At 41.9% G+C, this 22,351-nt stretch overlaps 1 protein-coding gene across 12 annotated transcripts in view; it reads left to right on the forward strand.

The window, feature by feature from the left end:
- Positions 1 to 22,351, forward strand: part of DLGAP2 (DLG associated protein 2) — a 414,439-nt gene that overhangs the window by 335,041 nt on the left and 57,047 nt on the right. For all 12 annotated transcript variants that reach the window (XR_014166924.1, XM_081906060.1, XM_081906056.1 and 9 more), the window contains 3 exons: positions 2,974 to 3,185; positions 12,109 to 12,256; positions 16,570 to 16,789. Coding sequence is in view for 11 of the 12 variants with exons in the window: in XM_081906060.1 (XP_081762186.1) it covers positions 2,974 to 3,185; positions 12,109 to 12,256; positions 16,570 to 16,789 (580 nt within the window). In the remaining variant the exon portion in view is untranslated. The remainder of the gene's footprint in view (positions 1 to 2,973; positions 3,186 to 12,108; positions 12,257 to 16,569; positions 16,790 to 22,351) is intronic.

Consider the following 22,351-nt stretch of genomic DNA (forward strand, 5'->3'; position numbering starts at 1 on the left):
TACTTGTAGATTAGCTGAGGCGCAGCAGAATACTTGACTAAAGTAGCTCTTCCTAACACAAATCATGCCTGTTGTTCTTTTCCAAATTCAGTTCAACACTTCTGTTCACTTAAAGTAAAAGAGACTTAAAACTTCCTTGCTGCACTTGTGAAAATGTTTGCAGTCCTATATCAGCCTAGATATTCTCCATTGCCTGCCGGCTGAGAAACAGCATAGATGCAAGTGCTGTTCTAACTGCTTTATAAATCGGACATTAATTAAGTGTGGATGTGATTATGAGTGAATCTCAGTGTATATGTGTTACATTAAGTGTGGGTGAGTGGTAACTCCCACCTCCCTGTGGCCAACAGCCACCCATGCAGCCCTCAGGCACAAAATAGTTGCTTACCCCTGATTAGGGTCAAATAAGAAAAACCTAGGATGATAAAGAACCATTTATGTAAAGAATCATTTATGTATATCTACAATGAGCACTGGACGTGTGCAAATGCAGGTCTAGATGCAGCACAGTGCCATTTTCGATCTTGCCTGGACCTTAGTTCATTCTGAATTATGTGACAGTCCTTTGAATTATATGACCACCATGTAATTAGACAGTCATAACTGCTTGATAGCTTGCAAAGTTCATCATCACTCTCATGTTCTCTTCAGTACTGAGCTGACATCCGCTGATTCCAAATATAATGCAAGGGAATTAATTGAGATTCTACTAATCAGGCAGGTATTTCAAAAATGACACATAAAAGTGTTAAACTCTCTATGGGGTAGTTTTAGAATTGGTACTTTTTTTGCAGCAAAATAGATTCCTAGGTTGCATGAATATATCTTCCCTTTTTAAGAAAAGTCATTATTCATGGTGTCCTTCCCTTTTGTGAATTGTGGTGTCCTAGCCTTTTGGGAGAAGATTTCAGACCACCAGCAACTCTGCTTCAAGATGCTAACTTATTTTCTGTATTTATATAACCACCCATAACACAAAACCTATCATCAGTTAACATTAAGTGACTTGGTTCCAGTGCTCTCCGTGTACAAGTGAGACAGACATGCACTTTTTTGCCTAGTAACTGCAACCATTGATCAGGGTCAGGGCTTTTACCCAGAATGGATAAGGTATCAGTCAGGTTCTGTAGTTCCTTTTAGCTCAAGGAGGGCTTCACATGTGACACCTTCAAGGTATCCAGAAACATCAGTATGCACCTGGATGCATATCTTATTGAAAGTAATACAAGGCTGGGAGGTACTATCAGAGGCGGAACTAGCTGCTCCAGTACCCAGGGGCAGGGGCATGGGATCGGGGCAAGCATCCCATGGGGGCGGAGCGAGCCACCGGGGGCATGGAGCGAGCCGCCCATGGCAGGCTACTTTCTGGGTGGGGGTGGCAGCCGCACCGCTTTGCCAGCAGCCTTACTACCTTCCCACTTCCTTTTTACAGCTCGGGGGAGGCTTCCCCCGAGAGAGCCAGTGTGGTGTAGTGGTTAAGAGCGGTATAATCTTGTAATCTGGGAAACCGGGTTCACGTCTTCGCTCCTCCACATGCAGCTGCTGGGTGACCTTGGGCCAGTCACACTTCTTTGAAGTCTCTCAGCCCCACTCACCTCACAGAGTGTTTGTTGTGGGGGAGGAAGGGAAAGGAGAATGTTAGCCGCTTTGAGACTCCTTTGGGTAGTAATAAAGCAGGATATCAAATCCAAACTCTTCTTCTTCTTCCCCCCCAGGAGCAGGGGACAACAGCACATCACCTGTCCACAACTCCCAAGCCTCCCCCGAGCCGTCAAAATGAAGGGGGAAGGGGAGGAAGGCCGCCGACAAGGTGGTGCAGCTCTGCCCCTTCCCCCAACAGCTCAGGTTAGGCTTGGGAGTCGCAGGTGGGTGGCACACCGAATGCCACTCCCCTCAGTGATGACACCCAGGGCAAACCACCCCCTTCCTCCGCCCTGGGTACTATTTACTCTTGGGTGTGTATCTGTTTCATGTGCTCAGTCCAAGAAGTGCTACAAGCATGGAAGACTGCTTCTGTTCCAGTGTATCTCCTTAGTTGGTTCAGGACAAAGAAGAAAGGGATGGAGAGAAGAAGGTTTAAGGGACGAGAAACAAACCCTTCTTTGCCCCACCCTTCATCTGAATTTATTCCAAACAAAACTCTAGGGGGGGGCAGCTAAGGTGTAAGCAAACTGTATTTCTTTCCTACGATTCCATTAATATTATTCCATATTTCAGAAAGTGAAAATTTGGACTGAAAAGTTGTTGAGCTTTTTTACCCACGGAAATCACCACTTCTGATATGAGTTGCCATATGTCCAGATTTTCCCGGACATAAAAGGGACTCCCACCTGAACACAATTCCCAATGGCCAAATCCTGGACATGTCCGGGATAATCCGGACATATGGCAACCCTATTTATCAAAAACTTGGCCACTCATTAATTGACAATCGCACACCACTGCAATTCATTCACCAAGGCATCGTGAAGTGTAGTTCCCAGATGTTTGAGCCTTCACCCTAGTTTCTGACTTTTTATACATTACGGACATATCAGAATGCAGGTTTCCTGGGTCTTAGCGTTCATTGGTTTCTCTGAAAGCTGCTAAAAGGCGAATCAAGATTTCCATTTACCAAATAAAAACTTAACATGGTTGACAATGTACAGAGCAAGTTGTCGCAGCAAATTGATGTGACGAGGAGAACTTTACGACACATCAGCATCTTTTGTGACACTGGGTGGTAGAGTCTCCCCATTCTGTGCCACTACAGCATAGGTTGCCACTTGTTAAATACTTCTTGTCTGCATTCACCTCACGTCAAATGCAACAGAATGGTAACGGCTTCATACCTTAACGGCCCGATTAAACTGTCTCTTTTATGTAATGACGAATGCTTATTCCTTCTTCATCATAAATGTTTGTTCTTCAAAGGGTTCCATGGCAAGATGAGATTTATTTCTCTTTTGTGCTTGTTGTAATATACTGTACCAGGTGCCTCAAGATGAATGGGGAGGGTACCCTGCTGGTGGTAAAGATGATGAGATTCCCTGCAGAAGGATGAGAAGTGGAAGTTATATTAAAGCCATGGGAGATGAGGAGAGTGGAGATTCCGACACTAGCCCCAAAACATCACCAAAGGTAGCAGTCCATCCGGAGTCATTGTTAAAATCTATCGGACAAAGAGCTCTTGGAGACCACCAAAAGTAAGCCTCTCAAAGCTTTTTCCTACGTTTCATTAATGTGAGCTTCATTGACTCAAACTACATTTCCTTCTGCAGTTTCTTCATATTCTGCCACAACTGAAAGAAAATGTTAGCTGTACATATTCTGACTTTCCCCATTTAAGTGGGTGGTTCTATTTCTAGCAGAAGAAAAAAAAACCCAATTCCTGTGCCCTATAATAAATAGCAAACATCTTATATAGTTTACTATATTTCTAACAGAAAAGATCTATCAGCTGTGAAATAAAACTGACAGTAATTGGAAAGACAATGGCATTTTTAGTAGCCTTCTATTTAATGTGCATCCCTTAAATATATCCTGAAGAACATATGAATATATACAAATTAAATTTTCAAGCTAGGAAGAACAAGATGTGATGGGGAGGGGCAAGCCCACAGGAAACTAATTTTTCATTTATATATTTAGCATCGTGTTGTGTGGGATGGATTCAACTTTCCTATCATCAGCTCTTCCTGTTTCAGTATCTATAAATTGACTGTGAACGTGGTAACACATAAATGTGACCTCTCCAGGGCTCAAGCCTGGGCAATGTGTATGGAGGTCATAGGCTGCCCAGACCACAAGTGCCCCTACTCTGCCTCACTGATGTGGTCCAAAGGAAAGCAGAGTAATATGTTTGGCACCAGCTTTCCTGCAGGTGTTGACAGAGTATAGGCTTACAAGGTGCCATCCAACCATCTCAGGGACTCCGGATTTGTGTCTGCTTGCATCTTAGCTTTTTCTTCTCCTGAAGATGTCCCCTGCAAAGCAGTGGAGGTTTAGGATCAGAGTTTTCCTTTTTCTAGATGGGCTACCTTCCCTCACATGCAGAAATTGCCTTCTTCACCATTGGGCCCACTATTGGTCTTGTTCTCTCAATCCACTGGAGCCTGTCTTTGCATACAGGGGATAGACTAATTGAACAAGAGGGGGATGTAGCAAAGCAGAGTATATGTAAAGTTTAAGGGGGAAGGTATGCCCAGAACTTCTACATTCTCAAGCAGCGGTCTGTTCTCAGATACAGAGGGAGGGGAGCTGTTGAGTCCATCTTTCTCTCATCCCCCCCAGAGGAGATTCCCCAGGAGTGGAGATTCAGTCTTTGAGCTCAAGCCAGAGACTGGGAGCATGAAACCTGAAGCCCTGAAAGATGCTAAGCTTTAGGCCTGATGGCTGTCTATTTTAAAAATCTTGACTCTTCATTCATGGGCATGGAATCAAGGAAGAGTAATCAAGGCACAGAAAGTTATTAGGAATTGTTTGGAGTTTGGTCTTTGTTGGGGCAAGTTCCTTGGATACAGTCAGCTGTCCATAGTCCTGCAAGGTGTACATTATACCATCTTACTTATCCTGAAGCCCAGGGAACCCAATAAAGAATATCTTGATTTCCACCTTTCAAAGTCTCTGTCCTGTGCTATATTTCTGCCCAATTCCACAGCACTTTAAAAAGCCCTATTATACCAACAGAAAGGTTATTGTGTAGGAGGCTACGATGTTGAGAAGCTAATGACACAACTGTTTTTATTTCAGTTTCAGGGCCTAGTGTTTATTTTTCTTTCATCTCAAATGAACTAAATGTTAGTGACAGAAGAGATGGGGAAGAGGGGTTTTTTGCTTGGTTTGGTTGCTTGGAAAAGACAAATTCTGCCCTTTATGAATAGCTCTCCTCGGAAAGAAAGTGAACTACTATCTTTCTCTAAGTTTTGTTTGGAGACTTAAATCACTGAGAGGCCAATTCCACCAGATATTTTATATACGGTGGAATTCAACACCACGCTAATACAACAGTCAAAGCAAGCACTCACCCAACAAAACAATCTCCCTTTTCCTTCCCCACATGTGCTGTTCTGGGTGTTCTTCTGTCCCTCTGGAACCTAACTGGGGGTTGCAATGGAATGAAAGGGAGAAAAGTCCTGTTGTGCAAACGGGACTTGTGCTGGTTCCTGCTCTCAGGAATATTTAGTTGAATCCAGCCCTTAATAAAGTTTATAATTATTACAAAAGTCCAAAATAATAGTCAACAAAAGGAGAGATTGCTAAGCACGAATGATACATCACATGGGCTTTATATGCTAGAATGTCTTTTCTATATTTCATACTGTTCTTAATGTGTCATACTGTGTTTTATGTATTTTGGTTTTTTTCCTCCTTCTCTACTGGTTATTGACTGAAATAAATACTAGCCCATGTCAGAGGTAGAGTTCATTGGTAAATGGTTACTCCTGGAAAGAAGTTGTCTTCTAGAATTTAAGAAGAGCAAACCCTCCTCTGTTTATCTGAGAGAGCAGCATTTAGGGATTTACAACATAATCCCTGTATGCAGAATGAATAAGGCAAAGGCTTTTAAATAGAATTATTGAATAAACTAACACATGTAGTTGTGTTAATGACAATCTGTACACTGCAATAATACACAAAATACAATATAGATTATGTTGATTGCTTAATGTGTCATTTGACGCAAAAGAAAAGCTAATTCTTCCTAAATTAATTTTCACAATTACCAGCCCTGTGTTTTATCCTAATAGAATCTTTCTTGAGTGTTTGCTTCTGTAAGGATAGCATTATAACATGAAGAATGGTAAATGTCTTTGAAGGAGAAAAATTAAAAGAAAAAGGTCTACCATGGTTCAGTGATTAGTTTCATAGAATGAGGTGGAAAAAACAAGCTGCTCTTCTCCTACAGCAATCTCATTTTATTAACTTAATTTTCTATTACCCAGCTTTTTTTATAGAAGAGGGAAACATGCAGCTGCCTTCCTAGGTACAAAACACTTTCATTTAATTTGACACAAAGCCTGATCTCATCTAGTCAGACCAAAAGCGATAGTTGCAGGATTAGCCAAAGTTTGGACTGCATATAAATTACCTTGAATTGCAGGTACTTCTAAATGAAATACTGTATGGAGTTTCTTTCATTGCTCCTGATTTCTCTTTGCCATACACCCTAATATGGATTATATGTATATTTTCTGTCCTCTGCTATGTAGAATATATTCAAATATTATCAAATTCATTTTACAAAAGTTTGTTTATATTTATTTATTTATTTTACTCTATTTATAACCCACCCTTCATATAGATTCCAGGGCAGGTAACAGTAGTGTTGGGACGTGGGTAGCACTGTGGGTTAAACCACAGAGCCTAGGGCTTGCCAATCAGAAGGTCGGTGGTTCGAATCCCCATGACAGGGTGAGCTCCCGTTGCTCGGTCCCTGCTCCTGCCCACTTAGCAGTTCAAAAGCAGGCCAAAGTGCAAGTAGATAAATAGGTACCGCTCCGGCGGGAAGGTAAACGGCGTTTCTGCGTACGGCTCTGGTTTGCCTAAGTGAGCTAAGTGGCTTAGTCATGCTGGCCACATGACCTGGAAGCTGTACGCCGGCTCCCTCGGCCAGTAAAGTGAGATGAGCGCCGCAACCCCAGAGTCATCCGTGACTGGACCTAACGGTCAGGGGTCCCTTTACCTTTTAACAGTAGTGTTAAAGCAACCAACCACAGTAAAATGCAGTTCAGATAACCTAATAAAACCAACTCTATGATGATATGATTTCTAACGAAACCCAATAACAGCAGAAGAAAATTATAGGGAGAGGGCAGCTATCATTATGGAGTTCATTATCTGAGCACCAGCCTGTTCTGGGCATGTAGGTTTAGACTTGGGAACACAAGTTAGAGCCCAGGCTACAGTAGTAGCTAGGAGTCAGTTTTGCCAATTACATCTGGTGCGCATTCTGCAGACCTTTCTGTCAAACTTAACTGGAACGCTTCGTTTTCTCGAGGCGATTCTAGTGTACCATATTCTGCCCTTGATGATGGTTCAGAAGCTTCAGAAGCAGGATAATGCAACACCTTCTCTCCCCATGGGAAGTACCTTTAGCTGGGAGTATATTGCAGCAGCGCTCCGGGGTTGACATCTGCTCCCCAGTTGGTTGGGTGCAATTCAAAGTACAGGTTATGATACCCTAAATATGTTATACATAGAATTCAGAGATTCTGACTCAATTAAACTTTACTCACGGCCTACCTCTTTTACCTGAGCACCCGCTTATCACGCATTGTCAGTTTCTTTAAAAGCCCACATTTAATGTAAAATTATATTTATAATACTGTAAAAGAATGATACCCCATGCCGTACTCTATTTCCGCAGCATAATTTTATAGGTTAATTAACACACATATATTTTTATACTGTTATATGCATTGTTTTATGTATCCATTTATGTGCTGGTTACTTTAGGAAACCTGGAGTGCATATGCATATAATAGTGCTTATAATCGGCAATAATTGTTCAGATTTTTAGTGGGACTAGGGTGCGGGAACCAAATCCTCAATGAGATGATTATTGGGCAGGGGAAATCCATGTGGGTAAGCTTGACGTCTGAAATTTGGAAAATTCCATCCCAAGTTCTAAACAGCTTGCGGCCTTCATATTTAAATACCACCTTCTTTTGTAAAGCGAAGGCCATCTCTAATATTGAGGTTCTCATTCATGTAGCAAGTAAGAATGGAAAAGGCTTCTAAGCAAAATAAAGAAGGAGAAACCAAAGTACAAAAACTGGAAAGTAATAAGGCTCCCCTTACTTTGCTCTTAAAGATGGGACATTTCATTGTTGTATTAAATTGAAACAAACCTTTGATAAATTCTTATTTATTAAATCTAGGTTTCACAACGATCGAGGTTTTAGTTGTTTTTTTAAAAAATTATCTGTTGCAATAAAATATAGTTCCAGTAAGTGTTCCACCCTCAAACTTTGTTGATCTGAAGGGCATGATAATAAGAAAATTAAGCTAAAGGGAATTTGAGTGCCTTAGTTCACAATCTGTGGTTTTAGAGTTTGGGTCAATTATCCATCTCAGCAAGCACTCACTTTGATACTTATATGACCGGTGGGAGCAATAGGAGGTGAAAAGAATTTTCTAAGCAATATGGGTTATTTTCCTTAGAAGAGGGATCCACTGAGAATTAAGTCTGTCTTTGGAGACTAACCTTGAGGAATGAGCAGGCAAGTGTGCATTCTGTCAATGTTTCCTTCTGGTTGGTGTGGTACACGAATGGCATTTATGTTTTGAAACTCTGGTAATCATCACCCTCGTACTTACAGGATCGCCTCTCCTGGTATGTCCAACAGAGGACCCTAAGGTCCATGAATAATAATAGCTTAAAGGTCCCGGCCCTAAGGAAGCCAGACTATCCTCCACCGGGGCCAGGGTTTTTTCAGTGATGGCTCTGACCTGGTGGAATGCTCTGTCCCACAAGACTAGGGCCCTGCAGGACTTGATCTCTTTCCACAGGGTCTGTAAGACAGAGCTATTCCTCCTGGCCTTCAATTTGAATTAGCCTGATCTTCTATTCCCTTTTCCACTTTCCTCTTCTATGAAGAAACCCTTTCTGGGACCCCACATTTAAATTCTTGCTGGTCTCCTTGCTGGCCCTGGTCTCCTTGCCGGCCCTAGTAGGACCAACTTGGCCAGTTAGCCCTGGTGATCATTTGATGTCTACTGACTGGGGTTGTTTTTTTCCGGGGGTTTTTCCCCTCCCAAAATGACCCCTGAATTTTTGAATTTTATTGATATTGATGCTGCATTTTATGTTGTACTTTGTGCTGTTTTATGCTGTTTTTAAGTCACATTCTAATCAATGTTTTATATTTGCTGTTAGCCGCCCTGAGCCTGGTTTTTAAACCGGGATGGGTGGGGTATAAATAAAAAGTATTATTATTATTATTATTATTATTATTATTATTATTATTATTATCATCATCATCATCATCATCATCATCATCATCAACTCAGTGGTGGCTGATGCTCCTTGGGGCTGGTAGGCCAGAAGGCAGGGAGGCCAACAGTAGGGAGTGCCACAGCCAATGATAGGCAGAGTTTTAAGTAAGAATGTGGGCAAGTGGAGGCTTGCTAAGGGCAACTGAGGTTGGTGCACCAGTCACTCTGATATATTAGACAACACTGTCATAGCAAAAGATATGGTGCAGAATTCTGCTTTGATTCGAATGTGGGCTGAAATCCCAATATCATTTTGAAGTCCTAACCAGATTGCAGATTCTACTCCAAGTTCACCAATCTATTCTAGAATTTTGGTAGGCAACAATTATTTTTAGGTTTGTTTTTAATATTTACTGTGTGTGTGTGTGTGCGTGTGTGTGTGCGTGTGTGTATGTACACACACACCCAAATGTATACCACCTTGATTTTTTAATGGTAAGAAATAAATGCCCCAATAAATAAACATGTAGTTTATATTCTGGCATCTGTAGAAACTTTCCAGATTCCAGCTATCGCTGTACAAAGTGTGCTAAACTGTGCTAGAAAGTTTACTGATTTTCCATACAAGACTCCTGTAGAATTGAAGCTTTACCTGAGCTACCAAAACAATTAGTATGATGAGAGCATTATTAGAACTGACCTTAATAATGCTAAGCCATTTTTGTGGGTAAACTGAATAAATTTAATCTGATTCAGAGAATTTATAGTAACTGTTAGTTCCAGCATGCTGTGATGGAGTTAAGAATGGACCAGAGGTGTGCTCATTTCTTGTGTGCCGCCTTCACACAAGCAGCTCTTGCTGAGTTCAGCGGAAGCAGTTAGTTATGCAGCGCTAAAAATGAATATAACCCGATGCAACCTCAATTAAGAAATTATGTGTTGATAAAACAATTGAAGCCTTCAGCTTACAGAGTGAGTATGTGATATGTTTTTAGTGCAGGCAATGGAAGCTTTGTTCACAGGAAATTGTATTTTTAGAGGTATTCACAGTTCCTTTTGTAATATGCCTCTTTGGGATATGAGCTTGCCAGTTTTCTCAACCGTATTATGTTCATTGGAATTCACCTGCTTTACCTCCATTTGGTCTCCTTTGTCCCCCTTTGAAGCACAAGAAACTGTGCAAGTATAATGCTATTTGTTCCTGCTTCTGCATCAACTGGATAAAGCTGCAAAGACATGGCATGTTCTAAAAGTGGCCTTAAGGACAGACTCCATTTGGGCTGAACGTTGGAGATACTGTTCATACGCTTACAAGGCAGCATTTGCTGAAGTCGCAAATGGAATCAGGGGAATGTTAGGAGAAAATAAAAGGCCCTTGGTGTCATTTTCTCACTTTAAGAATTTGAGTTGAGGCTAAAGCAGATAACAGTTTTTAGTCACGCTAGTTATTTAGTGAGTCTTGTTAACCTGGTTTCCACTTTCCATACGCTCATCACTATTTACTAACCATTTCTGAAATGCAACAGTTTTTGTGGTGCATTTTGAAAGACACTTTTGCATTGCTCGAGCAAAACTAAAGGCCTTTTCCCGCCCCCCTTACAGTAGCTGAAAACACAATATTCAGTAATGTGGCAGAAATTCCAGACCCACTGTATTTTATCAATTGTACAGGGACAATCCTATACAAGTTTGGCAATTTTAGTCAATGGAAGAAAAGTCCTCCCTTTGACCATTGTGGAATTTAAATGTGGGTTATGGTTTCTCATTGGCTAAATGTTTCCCCCAAATGGAATGTCTTTTCTTTGATTGGCCTTTCACCATCAATGTGATTATGTGCCATCTTAATCCTAAGCATTTATACTTGGAAATAAGGTGTGCTCAGTTCAGTGGTTGTTATTTCTAAGTATGTCTAGGACTTCAGCATTCCTATCTGTATTATGGTAAATCTGAATGAGGAAGGTCCTTAGGCAATATTTTAGTTTAGTAAGGAACAATTCGCAGTTTTAAAGTGTAAGTAAATCATTCACCACATGCTATGCAGCAGGACAATAAAGAGGTTTATTAATTAAACTGAGTGGCTGGATTGCCACCAATGACAAGTCAATGCCAAACTTTTAAAAGTTCACCTAAGATATATCTCATTTAATATATGCATGCAGTTTAGATTAGTTTGCAATGAGATGTCCTCTGGGGTTGCACAAGGATCAGCCCCGGGTCTGATGCTGTTTAACATCTTCATTAATGACTTGGAAGAAGAAGTGGGCAGCTCACATCTCGAGGGAAGCATTGTGAATGATTTATATGATAGGCTACAAATTAAAAAAATGAGCTCAGCATACTAGAGAGCCTTACTGAAAAAAAGAAGAAGAAATATTGGACAGATCCAAATGCAAAGTATTATACAACGGAGAGAGAGAAAAAGATCCACATTGCAATAAAATGAAGCAGGAGGGTAATGGCTTGCAGATAGCATTGCTGGGAGAACCGTTAATAGTATAGGAAATGGAGAGCAAGCGGGGAGGGGGGACCATCGTGGCATAACAAATGGATATATAGGTTGCCGTAACGATCATTGTTCACTTAACGGTTTAATTTGTTTAGCACCAACATAATGTGAAGTGAGATGTTCATGGGGCTGGTTGTAAGCATTGGGAAAGGCTTGAGAAGCACTCGGCACCAGCCTCAAGTACACCCCGAAGTAGGATGCCAGCGAGTTTGAAAGGAGTCTGGTCGATCCGAGTGCTTCAAATCTCCCAAGTGTCATACATGCTGTTAGAGGCTGCAGTAATGATGGCAAAGTCCAGGGACTCATCTTGAGCACTTCCCACTTGGACCAGACAATTAGAGCTCTTAAGTGCTGACAGCGCCAACCATATGCTTAGGAGAAGGAGAGCCTAAATCTAGTCTAAGCTCTTCTCCATATAGGAGACTGGGTCTGTTAAGAGCTGAGAGCAGATGTGTGCAGCTGAGGCCTTTCCAGCTGGGTCAGGGCCTGTGCCTGTAGTAGGAATAAGAAACCAGAGGCCAATTTTTCTGTGGTGTTCCCCTAACTTCGATGGAATCCTAGGGGGAAGCTTCTGGGGGAATGGGCATTGGCCTCCTGTATCACGGGGTGTTCTTTCCACCCCCTCGCTTCTTTCTAGCCTTAGTTTTTCATCCTTTGTTTCCCTCTCTATCTTTCCTTAATAGTCAGAGCTACCTGCAAGCGGCAAGTGATGTGCCCGGTGGACACAACTTGGATCCGTCAGCAAACTACAATTCCCCCAAGTTCCGATCAAGGAATCAGAGCTATATGAGAGCAGTGAGCACGCTCAGTCAGGCCAGCTGCATCAGCCAGGTTGGAAACATTTTTTATTTTATTTTCAGTCTGATTTTCTAAGCAACATCAGCAACAGGAGTTTGTCATATCACCCAAGCTAGCTACCAGCTGTTCAGCAGTTGTTGTCAGCAGTTCCATGCCAGAGAATTGAAAACATGTCCAGTTCCGAAGGGCTTTAACTATTTGAGATGGCCTAACGAAAAATATTTAGCCGAGACCATTTGCCTAAGTGTGGAGCTTTTCTCGTGTGCACGTGAATCACATCTTGTAGCTGAAACCACCAGAGTCTCGAGCCTCTTTGACCTGTCTCATACACTACAGTTTTTCAGGCAGGGATGAGGAACATGTGGTCCTCAAGATGTTCTGGACTCCAGTTCATTTCAGGCCCAGCCACCATGGCCAATGGGAGGGACAGTTGTAGTTCAGCAAGACCTGGTTCTAAGGTGTGCATTTGAAATGTTCTGTATATGAACTTAAAGCATATAACAGTAACAACAGGTGGTTTGTCTGGAGCGAGACACACCAGTAGCCTGAGTTCGGACAACGCAACGAAACAACAGTGCGACAGCAGTACCGAAGGAGAGGCAAAGTGGCTATGATCACCTCTCTGGGGGCATGCATACTCATGTATTCACATACTAAACCGTGGTTTGGTTTAGCATTATGTACAAACCAGGCCACAGTATGGAAGTGGTAAACAATGGTTTGCAAATGTAGGAGTTACTTACCAAAGAGCACAAATTGGCTGCTCTGTGATGAGTATACACTTGGTGGCAAACACTGGTTTGATGTGGCACTCTCTGTGAAACTGCCCATTGAATAAGTGCCAGTGTTGCGTCTTAGTTATGAAATTTAATTGGGAGTAGCTAGCTTGCACAGTTTACATCCCACCTTTTTGAGGGTGTGAGATGGGAGAAAGTAGAATAACAGTAAGCTGCGTTTTTGTTACACTGAATTTTTTAAGGGGGGAAGCTGTGTGTGTTGTATAGGGCAAACCTTTGGCGTATAAAGCTAATGAGTGTTAATTTGTGTGCTTCTTGTTTTTGAATGTCTGAACACCCCCCCACACACACACACACACATTCTAGGGTAAGAAATGCAGGAAAGTCATGTAAATTGGAGCAAGGACTTCTTGGTCTATTTCATTCAATGAGCCTTCCTATGTCGCATAATCTTCTACTGATTATGATTCAGTTCTAAGGGGAAATCAGATGGCCTGTTAGCATGCATGGATTGTCATCTCAGAGATTCACGGCTTGAAAAAGGCTAAGAACAGCTGTGAAATGTTCTGATTGCCTTGTGGCAGGCCCCGACAGCTCCAATACAACAAGAGAACCAGGACAAAATTGAGGCTAGCTGACAACAGGCATAGACATTCCAGGGCTGCACTTGTTCACAAGTTCATCTCTGCCAGAACTTGAAGTTACTAAAGACAAGTAACTGCTTCCCAGTGCACTTTTCCCATTCCTTCCTCTCCCTGGTAGCATAAACATCCAAACAAAATGCGGGTTGTGCTGTGGTCTAAACCACCGAGCCTCTTGCAGAAGGTTGGCTATTCGAATCCCCTCGACAGAGTGAGCTCTCGTTGCTCGGTCCCAGCTCCTGCCAACCTAGCATGCCAGTGCAAGTAGATAAATAGGTACCACTGCGGTGGGAAGGTAAACGGCGTTTCTGTGTGCTCTGGCTTCCGTCACAGTCCTCTGTGCACCAGAAGCAGTTTAGTCATGCTGGCTACATGACACGGAAAGCTGTCTGTGGACAAACACCGGCTCCCTCCTCCTGAAAGTGAGATGAATGCCGCATCCCCATAGTCGCCTTTGACTGGACCTAACCGTCCTTAAACATCCAAAATGAGAAATTCCTTGACCAACAGCATTTTCTTCTGCAATGAGCCACCAACAGAAGCATCTCATCACACATTTCATCACAACCATGTCAGAGAGAGAGGAAGAGGAGACACGAACTGCTGTTTATCTTCAGTAAAGCCCAGAAGTGTCCCACTTCCATACAGTACTTTGTCTTATAGCACCAGGCAGCGCTGTTCCTCTAGGACAGCTTTCCCCCAACCTAAGTAAGTGAGCTGCCGATGTTTTGGACTAAAGATCCTATCTGCTCCAGACTATTTGGACAGCATCATGTTGGTCAAGGAAATTAAGTGTGTTAAGAGAATGCTATGTCCTCGTTGCTCCTGGTTCCTGCTGCATATTCTCTTCCCCCACTTAAGCCAGTGCATAAGAACAAAGGAGAATGTGAGCCCAGAGCCATGCAAGTTTTTCAGGTGGACATCAGATACAGGTGGACCTCAGCAAACCATGCCACATAAACTTTTCATGCCCATATAAATAGCCATTTATGCTGCAGAGGGAGATTCGTATACATAAAAACGGGGCTATGCTCCTTGCCAGCAAGCTGAATTTACAAGTAGGAAATAAGACAATCATAAGTATGAACTGCATTATCCCATCTTTCTTTCCTAATATTGTTTGCACAAGGCTATTCAGAATGAGAATGTTTGTCTTTCCAGAGAACATTAGTTAACGTAATTTGATTAGAAATGAAATAATTATTACAAGGGCCAGAACTAATTGTTTTCAGAACAACTTAATTCTGGAAGTGTATTTATAGGAAATGGTACTATCAGGCTTTCGGTGCAATCAGAGGCTATTTGCCAGAAATTATTTGTTTAATCTAAAAATACATACTTCGTCAACTGGACTTTTGCCCCTCTTTAGCCACTTCACAGGGTAGCTTTGTGGGGGGTTGGAGGCAATACAGCCACAAGTGTTATGGGCAGACACTTTGGAGAGCAAATGCAGTTTCTGTCAACTGCCAATCTCTTTTGGCAAATTGGCACTTTGGAATTTTGATAGAAGGCCAGGACAGCATGCCTTCTGTCCACCCTGCTGTGGACCCACCCACAGACAGAAAGAGGGAAAGCACAAGAAACAAACACATTTAGCTTTTCTAAGGTGTCAGTTCCAGTGAAATTAAAATGGATTCCCTTGAATTTGCTTGATTTTCCGGGGGGGCGGGGGAGGGCGGGAATCAGCAAATTGAAACTTGCAGTGGTTTCAGGAAATTTCATAGATTCAGTGCTTGGTAGCACCACAAAAACTTTGATCCAAATCATGGGTAATTGTGGTTTTTACACAGGATGCCAAAATCACAAAATGCATCTGGGTGCACAGATTCGGCGGTGGTTTGGGAAGGGATCCCTTGTGAGGGAATTATGAGGATCCATAAGGATTAAGTTCACCATGGATCAAGTGCACTTCAAAGCACACTGGATCCTTGATTTAATCAGTGGTGATGGATGTACTCTGTGATGTGATTATGATTGGCAGGGCAGGGAACCCAAGGAAACATTGCGCGGTTTCAAGAGCATCTATTTTATTGGATCCAACTTGTGGATCCAACCTCCTCTCTCTCTCTCTCTCTCTCTGGCATGCCATTCTCTCTTGCTGTGTCTCTTGACTCCAGTGCACCCTACCCTACTCCACCCGCAACCCCAACTCCTTTGCTCCATTTTTCTCCTTCTGCCTCCAGCTATCCCACATCAGTCCCATTTAACTCAGTAAACTTCCTTATCTTACAATCCTAGCCACAAGAACTTCCCATCAAGCCAGGATCATATTGTTTACTAGCATCATTAGTTTCACTAGTATTTTCAGTCTGTCTCCAATTATAAAATGAACACTATATTAGTAGTAGTAGTAGTAGTAGTAGTATTAGGAGCAATTTGTGATAGATGTTTGGAACAAAACAGTTTCCTTTTACACTCAAATATAGGAAAAAAACCTGGTTTGTTCAGCTGCTTTTAGCTGTAAGAAACCTTGATCAAACTAGTTTCAGATCCTGGTTTGTTCAATAACTATGTGTCTGTTCCTTATTATTATTATTGTTATTATTATTATTTTCTATACCACCATTCATTCAAAGATTACAGGGTGGTTTGCAATATAAAAACACAAAGAAACTCCATAACATAGCAGCAAAGAAAAACAATATCGCCCCTACACAGTTATTTTATTATTTATTAAATTTCATTGCTAAACGAGTTGAAACTAAAAAGCTGTCCTAAGCTGTCATCCAAAAATAACACCAGAACTGGACAGTCTACTTAGCACACAGATAGCAAACATGCTTAGTTCAGTGATGTTGAAGCATTTTGCTGCATGATAAAAGTGTCAAGAGGTGATGTGGGGGGTGAGGGGGGGGACTCTATTAATGTTCAGGTCATGCCTGCTTTTGAAGTGCTACAGCAGAGTCCATTCCTGACAGAGCAAGCCAACCAAAAAAACACACCCAATGCAATGTTGTTGTTTATCTAGATGAGTGAAGCAGAGGTCAATGGGCAATTTGAATCTGTTTGTGAATCAGTGTTTAGTGAAGTTGAAGCTCAGGCCATGGATGCCCTCGATCTGCCGGGTTGTTTCCGAACAAGAAGCCACAGTTACTTGCGTGCCATTCAGGCGGGCTACTCACAAGACGACGAATGTATCCCTGCAATGGCATCTTCCAATATCACCTCAACAATCAGGTCAACAACAGGTAAGATTATCTATGTTCTTCCATTTTGCATATGAAAAGTTGGGAAATGTGAAATCTCTTGTGTGAACGGAAGGCAATGTACGCTCTGCAGCCATGACTCATTCTATGGGAAAGCACTCGACTGAATAACACCTTTTATTTAGCTCCAACATTGGCTTACATTTTGCATCATCTCATAATTAGGAGCCTCAGCTGTCTATGAACCCTGCTCTGCTTCCTGAGCTCGATGGTATAACCAGTGAGAGCTATAGTGAGAGTTCAGCACATGCTGCTCCAACATATATTTCTTGTAAAAAAGAAAAAGAAAAAAAGGCAACCATAAATTTCAAAACTTTGATTCCTACATGCATGTGTAGGTTTGCAGCTTTCCATCCTTTAGCCCCAAAACACAGTTGACTGAAGCCTTCCCCAATTGCTTTATTGTCCTCGGATTCCCAAAATGGCTTGGATTGAGAGAGGGCAGGGAGAGAGAGGAGAGTTTTAAAAGCACCATCCCTGCTCTAAGCAGCACACAGGAAGTCTTAGGATTCTGCCTAAGATGCACCATCTGCATAATTTTCCCATTATTTGTCATAAATCATCAGCTATCATTATTATGCCACTCATTTGGCATCCACCTGTTGCCTGAGTTGTTCTTTACCAGCTTCTAGAAGCCGGGCAAAGTCCTGTTCTTGTCTTTAACTTGTAATACTCTGTAAATGTCTTTAGTTGTCTCTGCTATGCTGCTGCAGCTTTGGTTTTTGTCTGATGTGTGGGTTTATTGTAACTATTGTGGATAAATTACGTGATCGCAATTTGTTTTGTAAGGCACATTTAAAATAAATCCATTTGTGTACATGGTGGACAGTCAGGCATTTTTTGTTACCTCACCTCAGACCTGGGCTTGCTGATCTGACTGCTTGACACTTAGGTGGGCCTTATTGCTCTAGTACAGACTGTATGTCTGGTCTTCATCCCATTCCTGATAGTATAAGGTGCCACACTGAAAGGGAGGGGAGAATGATACCATGGAGTGGAAGGAAGAGAAAGTTGCCCTGTGCCATATGGTCTCTCTCTCTCCCTCCCTCTCTCCCTCTCTCTCTCTCTCTCTCTCTCTGTGTGTGTGTGTGTGTGTGTACACCTGCTCTTCCACAACACATTTAAGAGGGCATTGGATGTCAGTCTACCTAAAACCTGGTTAAAGGGGAACATTTTCTTCTGGGACCTAAAGGTGTATGTCTCTGAGCACAAATCAAAGTGTTGGTGCTGACCTTGAAAACCCTAAATGGCCTCGGCCCAGTATACCTGAAGGAGCATCTCCACCCCCACCATTCAGCCCAGACACCTAGGTCCAGTTCCGAGGGCTTTCTGGTGGTTCCCTCACTGCGAGAAGTGAGGTTACAAGGAACCAGGCAGAGGGCCTTCTTGGTAGTGGCGCCTGCCCTGTGGAATGCCCTCCCATCCGATGTCAAGGAAATAAACAACTATCTGATTTTTAGAAGCCATCTGAAGGCAACCCTGTATCCAGAAGTTTTTAATGCTTGGTGTTTTTATTATGTTGTAAGCCGCCCAGAGTGGCTGGGGAAACCCAGCCAAATGGGAGATGTATAAATAATAAAATTATTATTATATTAATGAAGACATCAGATGAACCTTCCTGAGGAAAGCATTCCACAAACAGGGAGTCACTGCAGAAAAGGCCCGTTCTCATGTTGCCAGCTTCTGGACCTCTCATGGAGGAGGCACTCAAAGAAGGGCCTCAGATGATGAATTCAGGATCTGGGTAGGTTCACATGGAGACAGGCAGTCCTTGAGGTATTCTGTGCAAAAAACCAACAACCTGTCAGTCACTCGCAGGACCTCTGCTGCTTGTCACCAATGGCAGAAACACTGAAAATAAACTTCAGAAAAGAAGAAAAGGATTGCCACTATGTGTGAGGCAGTGGTAAGATGCACAGACCCATATCCCTAAGGTTGCTACCTGCAAATATCACTCAGTCCCAAGTATAGCCCTTGAATATTTGGGTTGGACTGTGGGATAGGAGACGCACTGTTAGTCTATATAAGGCAACACCAAGCCAAAATCTCATTTATTTGAATCCCATTTATTTCTCTGTCTTGATGCTTCAGTTTTATGCCTTGTATAAAATTGTATCCCTTGATTAGCTGTCTTCTGCTTAAACAAAGTGGCTCTGACTTTGGGAAAATGCCTAACTCTCATTATACACATTTTTTTTCCCGTTTCCTGAACGTATCAGGTAATTTCTTGCTCAAATACTTCATCTTTCTGTCTTATTAAGCTAAGTAAAATGACTCGGGGTAGGGGGGTGGAGTGGGACCATCATTCCAAACATCACCAGATTTAGAAGGCTGAAAATCAGGATTGGCTTGCAGGCACTGTAACTTGTAACTACGGTACTTGAATTATCTGTAACGTTGCACAAATCAGCTCTTGGTTTCTGGGAGAATGCTAGAATGAGTAAAATATTCAAATGGAATATTTATCAAATGTCAAAAGAAGTGTAACTATTATGCACTACAGTGTTAAATGAAACTTTCAATTTCCAAAACAAGTTATTAGCTTCTAAATGATGGAGTAACCATTTAATATTTCTGCATTTGAAATGCAGTGGACAGCAGTTGCTTTGCATATTTTTTTCACACTTCAAATGACCATTTACTTATTAATCTGAAGCAAACCAAATTAAATATAGTGCAGCGTGTTAGAAATAATTTGATATAGAGAGTGTCTTTTGTGTAAAAGGCAGAAAGGTCAGAAACAAATTTTTTAAAAAAATTGTAGCAAATGGGCTCCTTTGAATATTTAGGAAATTTAATAATGCATCAGATTTAATTGTATTTTTTTTTCATTTTTTGCTAATATGGCAAATCATAGAAGTGGTTTCGTAGAACTGTAAAATTGTTGCTTGGTGAAACAGGATAACGCTTGCCGATTCTGAAGTTGTAACCCATGTGACTGCACTAATATTTTAATATATAATCTACCCAGAAATAGCAACATGCTGCATTCGTAGGGAGCCACACAGATAGTTCAAGCAGAATGCATGCTGTCTCGTCTCATGTTTCTGTACACAGAAACCAGATTGTGCATAAACAAGTCCCCAGAGGCAGGGGAGTGTTTTGCCATCACCGCTGATCTCTACCCATGCAAAAATGCTACAGATTCATGCCTGAGAAGGTCACATAACCTCCCAGGTGTCATAAGTGCAGGCCAATCAAGATACACATGTTGCTTTCAGGAGCAAGTGATGGAGGACGTGAGATCCAGCTGGAATCTCAAACCAGCTATGGGATATACTGGTGCTCAAGGAGCCAAATGTGTCCTGGATATCTTCATCAACTGCTGTTGTTACATTTTTGACGTTCGAAACATCTGATTGCCTGCCACTGCCTTACACTTATCCATTTCTCACAGTGGCACTGGTTTCTATTTGATCATGTGGTGTTTGCCCTCCTGGGTGGGTGATATCAATCTGAGTGTGAAGTGATTGGCCAGTGGGAACCCAAGGGGAGGAGTTAGAGTTAGATTTAGTGTTGTTGGGATGTCAGTCAGGTGTTAGAGAAGAGAGAGGGAGGATAAGTCTGTGGGTTGGGATGTGAGAGAGCGAGAGAATCTGTTAAGAGGAGTCAGATAGACAGTGGGGATAATCAGTTAGAAGTTATTAGGCCGGTAAAGAAACTAAGATTAAGAAACTGACAAGAAAAATTATCTGAAACCATAAACTTTTTAATGCTTATAAAATAACCTTGTTTATTTGTTTTAATGTTAACAACTGTCTGGACTCCGTGTGTACCCGAGAGAAACGGGTTGGTGGCAGTGGGGAAGCAATCAAAGTGGTGGCACAGGAATCAATAGACCGTCAAACGTCCGGGGACCCTGTGTGATCGTCACAGACCACATTAGGCAAATATCTGCCTATCAGTATTGGAAGGTTTTCGTGATAGGAACTATTATTTCTAAATCATTTTCACTGTGGCACCATGGGAATAAGTGGAAAAACATTACGTTCCAAAGGGACTTTCTAATGTTACTGAGTCCTAGAGAGCTGAAACTATCTTCTTTGGGTTGAAAAGACAAGGTTTCCTGGATTTGAACCAGCTGCCTTAATATGTCCCCCCACCCTGGCTTTTTTAGTTGACCTAAGTTTCTAAGCAGGGGAAAACTACCTGTTCAGAAATATCACAGACCTCGCTGGACTGCACGATTCCTTTGTTTTTTTAATCCCACCTTTCAAGATAAAGACAAACCCCACAAGGCAGTTTTCAGGTAACCTCAACATTCCTTAATAAAATCACAATGAACTAAATCATAGAGAGGGGGGGGAGGTTGATTGTAGAGGATCCAGAAAAAACTAATTTTGGGGAGCAAAGGTCTGGCAGAGATCATCATTTAGGGGGCAAGAATTTAATACATGTGATACAGCCTCAATGTGTTGTTATTGAAAACCGGAGGAGCAACTGGCGTAACTGGAAAGAGCTATCTGTTAATTGGAATGGTTCTTAATTCCTAATAAACTTACATGGGATTTTAGCCATCTTAAAAAGCGAAAGCAACAAGAAATCTAAGGAGCACTCTTTGGTACTATAGGAAATAAATGAGTCTTGTAGTGCATCTTGAAAACCGTCAAAGAGGTCCTGACAAACTATCAAGAAGAATGAGTCCTGAAGGAAAAGCCCCAAATGAAAAAGCTCAGCTTCTGGCCTCTTCAATTTTGATCCTAGGACTGATAGCAGGAGTGTTGCAGCTGATTTCAGCTGCATTAGTGGGATACGACTTGAAAGGCTGTTTGTAAAACAAACATCCTCGACCATTCTTGGCTTGCAGTTAAAAGGTTATTGAGAAAGAGCTGGGAACTTTTGCTCTTGGGGTTGATAAAGTGAACAGTAGCTAGATAGCCTCCTGGAAACTGCGCAAGGTTATGCCCCATGGAATTATGCAGATCAATTTCAATCAGTCATCTCGCTGACCCCATAAAACCAGCTGTTATGAGGTCAGCGCTTTGGGGGCATCAGACTCTTCTAACTGTAGGTGAATAGCAGGGAACATTTTCTTTCTAAATGCCTTGATTCACACAGACACTTTTAGCTACTAAATACTTTTATGAATGTAATTATATATCTGCCTGCATTTCTAAATCCAGTTGAGTCGAAGCATGATCACACAGCAGGAGGGAACATGGCACTGCTGGAATCGCAAGGCCCTCAAATATTTCATTCAAGGTCGCTCGAAATCCACAGTGCTGGATGTGGCTTTGTCACAAGTGACACTTATTCTAACGATACCTTAAGGATATCTTTACAGGAGGTGCAATTAATCACTGGAACATTATGAGTGCCTAAGAGAATATATTCTGTATACATTCATAGATGTATACATGATGATTTTCCTCTTCCTCTTCTGTTGAGAAAAATGATGCTGCCTTCATAGATTTTACCTCAAAATCCAACATTTGAATGCCTTAGACTTGCTGGCACTTCTTTTGGCAGTCGTCAAATGTAGGATCTCACTGTCATCCGACTGTCAAATGTTTTTCAGTGGTTCCTTGTGGACAGGTTTCCCAC

This window comes from Podarcis melisellensis (genome assembly GCF_964234715.1).
Source record: "Podarcis melisellensis genome assembly, chromosome: 3".
NCBI lineage: Eukaryota > Metazoa > Chordata > Lepidosauria > Squamata > Lacertidae > Podarcis > Podarcis melisellensis.